We start from the raw sequence: 10,000 nt of genomic DNA, 5'->3' as shown, positions 1-10,000 counted from the left end.
AGAGAGAGAGAGAGAGAGAGAGAGAAAGAGAGAGAAAGAGAGAGATGGAGAGAGAGAGAGAGAGATGGAGAGAGAGAGAGAGAGAGGGATGGAGAGAGAGACTTTGACTTTGACTTTGACGAGTTTATTGAGACAAGTGATTACATACATCTCAAAAGGATGAGGTAACATAGGTTATCCTCACCCCAATCTTAGTCCCTCTTTGGGCTCACATATATTTTACAAAACCTTACAGCTATGTCAACATGTTGAAATATATACAGAGCAAAAGACGGGTCAATCACAAGCATACACAATTAAATGTTTACATATCAGGAGAACGATATAACAGTATGGATTATCACCCTCAGCATGCAAAGTCCTCTCCTAAGGTCACATGATTACATACTTAAAATATGTGGCGCACATATATGTTAATAATATATATGTATGCTCCCGGAGGAAATAATTTATCAGAAAGTCAAGAAGTATGTTTGTATTTAACAGGATGATGTATCATAAATTATATTCATTCACATCTCAATAAAATCCTACTTGGGCTATCGTAGTCTCGGCAGAAGGGAAGTCACAATCGGGTATACACTGTTGTCAACTACAATTATGTGGTCGATGCGAAGTGTTTGTACTTCTTTAAAATTTGTATTACCTGGCCATTTCTAAGCATCCATACAGCTTGTTCAGGGAGTCCAGCTATCTCTGAGTTTCTGTAAATCTGAAGCATGGGACACTGTAAGATATAGTGTACTAAGGTGTGTGACCTTGGTGACCTACACACCCTGCATTCTTTTTCCTGTTCACCTGTCGGGACACCTAACTCCCAGTAGTATTTATACCCTAACCTAATTCTCATGTGCACAGAGTCTTTCCACTTGCTCTTGCCCCTCCCATAAGCGAAGTCTGTGTTCATCGCTAGATGCATATAGTGTTGCAAGTTTCGCTCGTTTCAATCAATTCGCCTTTCTTAATCTCATCATAGTCTAACTGCATCCTCTTGATATTGCTCCTTGCCTGCTTAAGAGTTCGAGCACTTTGTATGTCCACCTCACATTTTTTAGCTGCCTCCTTCGCTACCTCATCCCCAGCCTCATTAAGGGTGATACCGACATGCGATGGGATCCAAACGAATGTAATCTCACGTCCCTGGCCTCGTAGCCTATGAGCAATCAATCGGCACTCGTTAATAATGTGCTCAAACACAGGGTCCTTGCTGTTAAGAGAGTCCAGCGCTCCCCTACTATCCACAAAAAAGAAAGCATCTTTATGAATAATTTCAATCTTTTTAAGTGCTGTCAATATTGCCCATAACTCAGCCTGTGTTGACGATATATGATTACTCAGTCTTATCCCACTGCTTGTGGTGACCACGCCACTTGCAGTGAACTGTCTGATGATAACCCCACATCCTGCTCTGCCATCTTTCAAAACTGACCCATCGCAGTAGACATGAGCAATATCAAGGCCTGTTAGACTCTTTATTTTATGACCATATCTTGATTTAAGTTGACCAGGTTCATAAAGCCTCTTATTCATACGGAGGGGATCGACATCTACATTAATCGTCTGATCCTCCCATGGTGGCACTTTGGCGGATGCTTGAAACGATTGGCAAAAGTTTTGCAAGCCATAAAATTCTATATCATTTTTAAGCGCCTTCATATATCCTCGTTTGCCCTGTCTATAAAAAGTCCTTATGTTGTCAAAACCGCTGACCATATCTCTCACTAATTTCTTTCCACTGTTCCCTCTCATGAGCCTAACGGCTGCTATGACATTAATCTCGCTTACTCTCTGTGCAATGCTTTGCAATCCTGTCTCTGTTCTCATTATGTCTATCCTAGCATTCTTTTGACACCCGAGGATAATACGCATAGCTTCATTCTGCATGGTTTCAAGCCTTCGGAGCCTCCCCTGACAAGCTATAGAAAGTGCTGGTGCTGCATAATCCACCAGAGCTCTTACTGTACTAATGTAGACTAGCCTCAGCAGAGGCACCCCGGCTCCTATCCCTCGACAAGCAAGTGCCCTGAGCGGCCGCAGTCGAGCCTTGCACTGTGTTAGTACGTGATTTACTTCAGCATCCTTGCTTGAGGCAGTGAAGCCAGTGTACATACCCAGATATTTATATGTTGACACCTTCTCCACTGTTTTGTTGTTTAGGGTAAATGGCACGTTGCCTCTTTGTTTACTCTGAAATTTGGTCTTTTCTTCATTTATAACCAGCCCCAATGTTTGAGCAAGACTAGTAAATCTGTCCAGCGCTGTTTGTAAATGGGGATGAGTGGTTCCTTGTATCAATATATCATCTGCATATAAGATTGGCTGAACGCCCTTAGGGTATTCCTCTGAAGCTATCCTGTTCATTAGTACATTAAAGAGCATTGGGCTTAAAACACCCCCCTGTGGAGTACCTAGCTCAAAACGTTTCTCCTCTGAGAAACAGCCTTGAAACCATACGCAAGCTTTCCTATCTGTCAGATAGTTACCAATCCATCTCAGCAACTTTCCTGTTACACCCAGTCTTGTCAATTCATACAGAATGACCTCCCCATTAGCTTTATCAAAGGCTCCCTGTAAATCTATAAAGACTCTACACTTTTCTGCATCATTGGATAAACACTGAATTACACAATCTGATGTTCCCTTTCCCTTCATAAAGCCGTACAAATTAGAAGACAGTTTATCTTCAATCATGTACATTAGTCTATTTAATAATATTCGCTCCATCATTTTACATATACAGGAAGTCAGAGATACAGGTCTGTAACCGCCAGCTGATTTTGGAATAGGTATTATAATAGCTTTCTTCCAGGCCTTCGGTAATCTACCCTTCGCATAGCTCATGTTAAATAGGTCAATGAGAGGGCTGTTCGTCATGCTTGCTAATAAGTTGAGAATATCATATGTCACTCCATCTTCCCCTGGCGAAGTGCCTTTCCCTCTTTTAACAGCATTTAGATGTTCGTGTGTAGTTATTGGCTGACAAGATACTGCAGTGATGTTTGCGGATGAAACAACCTGTCCGATTCTTTCGGCTTCCCATGCAAACAAAGCGTCACGAGTCCTCTGTGGTAATGAATCCAGAGAAGATGCCTTTGCCCATTTCTCAATATGTTTGTTTGCCTCCTCCTCTGGGTGTGGGTGACCGATGAGGTTATTTGTTTTTCCCCTTACCTTGTTTACATGGTACCATATGTCTTTGAGACTTTTACTTTCCTCAATATTTTGCGCGAACTCTGACCAATACTTTTCTCTTACTTCCCTTCTTTTCTCCCCACACATCTTTGATATGTTAAGTAGTATGTCCTTATCTTCTTCCCGCCTGCCTCTCTTAGCCCATTCCCTGTGTGCCATCCTTAACATTTGTGTCCACCCTTTAAGTGTCTTATCACTGCAGTATCTGTTTTTCCGTGCTCCGTGTTTCTTCTCCTTTCTGTGTGACTTAGCCTTTGTAGGTAAACATCTTTCTATCGCACTTAACAAATCCTCGCTGAACCTATCTAAACTTAGGGGTGTGTAATCTCTGTACCAGCCCTCCATATTGTAAATAAACAATTCTCTGTCGCTTGTGTCTACGACAAGCCTTTTTCTTTTGAATTTAACTTGTTTTTTACCTAAAGCTAACTTAATATGCAAGGCGAAATGATCACTAAGTAGTTCAATTACTATTTCACATTCTCCTTGAATCCCCTGACCGCCAAGCAGACAGGCGTAATCAAGTCGCCCACCCTTGATGTGTGTCGCCTCTTTACTACCCAGCAAGCATGCATCAGGCCTATCTTTGAGAAATGATAAAATCTGATGCCGTTATCATTGATTTTACCCATTTCCTCTAATTGTGGGTGCCTAGCATTAAAGTCACTCACTATCAGAGTCGAGTCAGAGTACATGCAATCTGGTAGGTATCTGAGATCAAAGCATCTTCCAGAGATGTATACATTTGCAATATATACTTCACCTTCTTGTAAATACAGCTTCACATATACACTTTCAATACCTTTATTTCTGCACGGTATCTCTAGCAGTTCAGAAGGTATTGCACTTTTCACGTAAGTAGACACTCCCCGTGTCCGGTCTCCGGAATTAAGATGATATGCTCTATAACCATTGAGTTTAAGAGTGTCACCTTTAGTGTCCCTAGTTTCCTGGAGACAAATTACGTCTATGTCATTTTTCAACACGAAATAGTGGACGTCTGTTACTCTAGTAAGTAAACTACTCACATTCCACGACATTATCTTAATACTACCACACTCCATCAGACCTTTATGGTTTCCTTATATTTGGCAAACAGTTCCTGGATGTTTGCCCACTCTTCCTGAACTAACTCCCACTTTCTAAGAAGTTTATCCTTTTCCGCGTCTTTGCATTTAAGTAACAATGACCTGAAGGTCGTTGATGTTGTTCCTTCCACTACACTCGGAATTATTTTCCTTTCTTTTCCCTTGATCGTAATTTTACTTTCTGTGTTTTTCTCAGCCACTAAAACACTGTTGTCTTTCTTTGGGATATCTTGCTCGGGAGCTTCTTCCTCAGCCTCCACTCCCTTTTTCATGTCTGTTACAGCACTATCCATCACTATCGCAATCTTTTTTTCAATTGCATCCATCCTCTGCATTAATGTATGCAACATTCCAGAAATTGCAGATATCTCTTTTACTGGAGAATCTGCATCACTGTCCCTCGTCGTTTCCTGGGCTGCAATGTCTTCTCTCGTCTGGCTGTTGATTTGTCCGTTCATGGCATTGGCGTCATCTTCCTGGAGTTGCAATCCTCGCGGTGGGCCTTGCAACCAAGCATTGGGGGCGGTACAGGAATACTCTCCTGGTCAGGTCGTCTGGTGGTCAGTCCTCTTGCCTTTTCCTCGGTTTCTTTATGGGAAGCCGAGGAATTAGGTTCCACCCTTGGCCTCGCCTTGCATGATAGAGCCCCAGCATTGTGCGAGCCTCTGCAATTGCATCAGCAAGGTTTCACCCTCTTTCCTTTTTCATTTTTTTCTCTGCAAAGCCTGGAGTCATGCTTCCTGCCGCAGAACCTGCACCTGGCGTCCTGCTGACAGGTCCACGACTTGTGTCCCCATCTGCTACACTTGAGGCACAGGACTGGCGGCTCCACATACGGCGCCACCCTCCTGTACCCCGCCCCAGATATGAAAACCTTCTCCGGGACTTCTCCTTTCATGAGGGCAACCAACTGACATCGCTCCTCGCCTCGTGACTCGTGCCTTTTCACCCAAACAATCCTATCATCGCAGAGAAGGAAGTCTGGGTCTAATTCTAATGGGTACTGAAATATAATGACCTTCGTCATTTTCTCCCCTTTCTGTGGGGCAACCAGCACTGTCCCCTTATATCCCTGAGATGTCAGGAACTGCTCCGCTTCCTCGTCCTTTACCGTAAGATACGGTCTTCCTTTCGCTTCCTTTAGCAGCGGCTCAAACTGGCAAGCGGGTTTTCCAAGTTCCATTGCCCACTTTAGTTTTTCAATGAAGGACATTCCGCAGGATTCTGGGAATAACAGCCTTCTCCTGCCCTTCCCACTGTCACTGACCACTGCCTTGTTGACTTCCACATCGTCGTCCTTCATTTTTTTGTCCTTTCTTTCAAATTCACTTTCAGAGTCACTGGAGTTGTCACTCTTGCTGTCTTTTCTGGATCGCTTCATGCCCGTTCCCTCATTATTCATTGGAGTTCCGTTAGTGCAGTCCATTTCGTCAGTTGCCAGATCAGAATCCAGGGACACCGAAGTGGCAACGGGAGCCATGTTGACAACTGGCGACCTGAGGTCAGTCCGCCTGATGTCAGTCCGCAAAGCGATTTAGAGTTTCGCTGTGGTCGCCAGCGAATACGCTAGGGCAATATGCAATATAATCACATAGCCTTGAAAATGATCAAACATACGCAAGAGATGCGTAAAATTTGCTGAAGGGCCCAAGTCACCTCACCCGCTCCCTGTCCAAGGACCAAGTGGGGAGAGGGGGGTAAACACAGGATTCTAGGAATCTTTCACGATTGAGGACACCACTAGAAACACGTCCTGCTTCTACGAGGGATACAACACGACTGGGAGAGAGAGAGAGAGAGAGAGAGAGAGAGAGAGAGAGAGAGAGAGAGAGAGAGAGAGAGAGAGGAGAGAAGGGAGAGAGAGAGAGGAGAGAGCGAGAGAGAGAGAGAGAAAGAGAGAGAGAGAGAGAGAGAGAGAGAGAGAGAGAGAGAGAGAGAGAGAGAGAATGAGAGGGAGAGAGAGAAACAGAGAGAGAGGGAGAGAGAGAGAAAGAGAGAGAATGAGATGGAGAGAGAGAAAGAGAGAGAGAGGAGAAGGAGGGGAGAGAGAAGAGAGAGAGGAGAGAGAGAGAAGAGAGAGGGGATAGAGTGGGGAGAGAGAGGGGAGAGAGGGGAGAGAGAGAGTAGAGAGAGAAGAGAGAGTAGAGAGAGAGAGGGGAGAGGAGAGAGAGAGAAGGAGAGAGAGAGAGAGAGAGAATGAGATGGAGAGAGAGAGAGAGAGATAGAAAATGAGATGGAGAGAGAGAGAGAGAGAGAGAGAAAGAGAGAGAGAGAAAGAGAGAGAAAGAGAGAGATGGAGAGAGAGAGAGAGAGATGGAGAGAGAGAGAGAGAGAGGGATGGAGAGAGAGACTTTGACTTTGACTTTGACGAGTTTATTGAGACAAGTGATTACATACATCTCAAAAGGATGAGGTAACATAGGTTATCCTCACCCAATCTTAGTCCCTCTTTGGCTCACATATATTTACAAAACCTTACAGCTATGTCAACATGTTGAAATATATACAGAGCAAAAGACGGGTCAATCACAAGTAATACATACACAATTAAATGTTTACATATCAGTCCCCGAGAACGATATAACAGTATGGATTATCACTCAGCATGCAAAGTCCTCTCCTAAGGTAATGATATACATACTTAAAATATGTGGCGCACATATATGTTAATAATATATATGTTCCCCCCCCCCCCACCCATGCTCCCGGAGGAAATAATTATCAGCCCACACACAGAAAGTCAAGACCCACACAACCCACACCCCCCCCCGCAGTATGTTTGTATTTAACAGGATGATGTATCATAAATTATATTCATTCACATCTCAATAAAATCCTACTTGGGCTATCGTAGTCTCGGCAGAAGGGAAGTCACAATCGGTGTATACACTGTTGTCAACTACAATTATGTGGTCGAAGCGAAGTGTTTGTACTTCTTTAAATTTGTATTACCTGGCCATTTCTAAGCATCCATACAGCTTGTTCAGGGAGTCCAGCTATCTCTGAGTTTCTGTAAATCTGAAGCATGGGACACTGTAAGATATAGTGTACTAAGGTGTGTGACTTGTGACCTACACCCTGCATTCTTTTTCCTGTTCACCTGTCGGACACCTAACTCCCAGTAGTATTTATAACGAGCCCTAACCTAATTCTACATGTGCACAGAGTCTTTCCACTTGCTCTTGCCCCTCCATAAGCGAAGTCTGTGTTCATCGCTAGATGCATATAGTGTTGCAAGTTTCGCTCGTTCAATCAATTCGCCTTTCTTAATCTCATCATAGTCTAACTGCATCCTCTTGATATTGCTCCTTGCCTGCTTAAGAGTTCGAGCACTTTGTATGTCCACCTCACATTTTTTAGCTGCCTCCTTCGCTAACCTCATCCCCAGCCTCATTAAGGGTGATACCGACATGCGATGGGATCCAAACGAATGTAATATCTCCTCACGTCCTGGCCTCGTACCTATGAGCAATCAATCGGCACTCGTTAATAATGTGCTCAAACACAGGGTCCTTGCTGTTAGAGAGTCCAGCGCTCCCCGGCTACCCACAAAAAAGAAAGCATCTTTATTAATAATTTAAGTCTTTTTAAGTGCCGTCAATATTGCCCATAACTCATGATAAATGATTTTTCAGTTTTATCCCACTGCTTGTGGTGACCACGCCACTTGCAGTGAACTGTCTGATGATAACCCCACATCCTGCTCTACCATCCTTCAAAATTGACCCATCGCAGCAGACATGAGCAATATCAAGGCGTGTTAGACTCTTTATTTTATGACCATATCTTGATTTGACTTGACCAGGTTCATAAAGCCTCTTATTCATAAAGAGGGGATCGACATCTACATTAATCGTCTGATCCTCCCATGGTGGCACTTTGGCGGATGCTTGAAACGATTGGCAAAAGTTTTGCAAGCCATAAAATTCTATATCATTTTTAAGCGCCTTCATATATCCTCGTTTGCCCTGTCTATAAAAAGTCCTTATGTTGTCAAAACCGCTGACCATATCTCTCACTAATTTCTTTCCACTGTTCCCTCTCATGAGCCTAACGGCTGCTATGACATTAATCTCGCTTACTCTCTGTGCAATGCTTTGCAAACCTGTCTCTGTTCTCATTATGTCTATCCTCGGATCCTTCTGACACCCGAGGAAATACGCATAGCTTCATTCTGCATGACTTTCAAGCCTTCGGAGCCTCCACTGACAAGCTATAGAAAGTGCTGGTGCTACATAATCCTCAGCAGAGGCACCCCACCTCCTATCCCTCGACAAGCAAGTGCCCTGGGCGGCCGCAGTCGAGCATTGCACTGTGTTAGTACGTGATTTACTTCAGCATCCTTGCTTGAAGCAGTGAAGCCAATGTACATACCCAGATAGTTATAGGTTGACACCTTCTCCACTGGTTTGTTGTTTAGGGTATGCATCACCTCTTTGTTTATTCTGAATCTTCGTCTTTTCTTCATTAATAACCAATCCCAATGTTTGAGCAAGATTAATAAATCTGTCCAGTGCTGTTTGTAAACGGCGTTGTGTGGCCACTTGTATTTATATATCATCTGCATATAAGGTTGGCTGAACGCCCTTAGAGTATTACTCTGAGGCTGTCCTGTTGATTAGTACAGTAAAGAGCATTGTGCTTGAAACACCCGCCTGTTGAGTACCCAGCTCAAAACTTTTCTCCTCTGAGAAACAGCCTTGAAACCATACGCAAGCTTTCTAATCTGTCAGATAGTTACCAATCCATCTCAGCAACTTTCCTGTTACACCCAGTCTTGTCAATTCATACAGAATGACTCCATTTGCTTTATCAAAAGCTCCAGGTAAATCAACAAAAACCCTACACTTCTTTGCATCATTACATAAACACTGAATTACACAATCTGGTGTACCTTTCCCCTTCAGAAAACAGTACAAATTACAGGATAGTGTATATTCAATTATATACATTATTCCATTTCATAATATTCTCTTCATCATTTTGCAAATACAAGAAGTGAGAGATACAGGTCTGCAACCCCATGATGACTTTTTGGAATAGGTATTATAAGGGCTTTTCTTCCAGGCCTTCGGTAATCTACCCTTCGCATAGCTCATGTTAAATAGGTCAATGAGAGGGCTGTTCGTCATGCTTGCTAATAAGTTGAGAATATCAATGTCACTCCTCTTCCCTGGCGAAGTGCCTTTCCCTCTTTTAACAGCATTTAGATGTTCGTGTGTAGTTATTGGCTGACAAGATACTGCAGTGATGTTTGCGGATGAAACAACCTGTCCCGATTCTTTCGGCTTCCCATGCAAACAAAGCTTCACGAGTGCTCTGTTGTAATGAATCAGAGAAGATGCTTTTGGCCATTCTTCAACATGATTGTATGCCTCCTCCTCTGGGTATGAGTGACCGATTAGGTTATTTGAACTTGCCCCTCACCATGTTTACATGATACTATATTTCTTTAAGACTTTTACTTTCCTCAATATTTTGCGCGAACTGTAATCATTATTCCTCACATACTTCCATTCTTTTCTCCCCACACATCTTTGATATGTTAAGTAATATATCCTTATCTTCTTCCCGCCTGCCTCTTTTAGCCCACTCCCTGTGTGCCGTCCTTAACATTTGTGTCCACCCTTTAAGTGTCTTATCACTGCAGTATCTGTTTTTCCGTGTTCCATGTTTCTTTTCCTTTATGTGTGACTTAGCCTTAGTAGGTAAACATTTTT

At 43.2% G+C, this 10,000-nt stretch overlaps 1 protein-coding gene across 1 annotated transcript in view; it reads right to left on the bottom strand.

Annotated features, from left to right (window-relative positions):
* LOC147466820 (uncharacterized) overlaps positions 1 to 10,000 on the bottom strand; it is a 14,480-nt gene that overhangs the window by 2,082 nt on the left and 2,398 nt on the right. The window contains 2 exon segments of the mRNA XM_086534449.1: positions 4,658 to 4,782; positions 5,196 to 5,319. Of these exon segments, the coding sequence (XP_086390575.1) occupies positions 4,658 to 4,782; positions 5,196 to 5,319 (249 nt within the window).

Source organism: Penaeus japonicus, unplaced genomic scaffold (assembly GCF_977035675.1).
Source record: "Penaeus japonicus unplaced genomic scaffold, GWHDUDI00000001_assembly GWHDUDI00000041, whole genome shotgun sequence".
NCBI classification, from domain to species: domain Eukaryota; kingdom Metazoa; phylum Arthropoda; class Malacostraca; order Decapoda; family Penaeidae; genus Penaeus; species Penaeus japonicus.
Note: the sequence above shows the minus strand (reverse complement) of the source record. Positions and strands in the feature narration are given on the sequence as shown.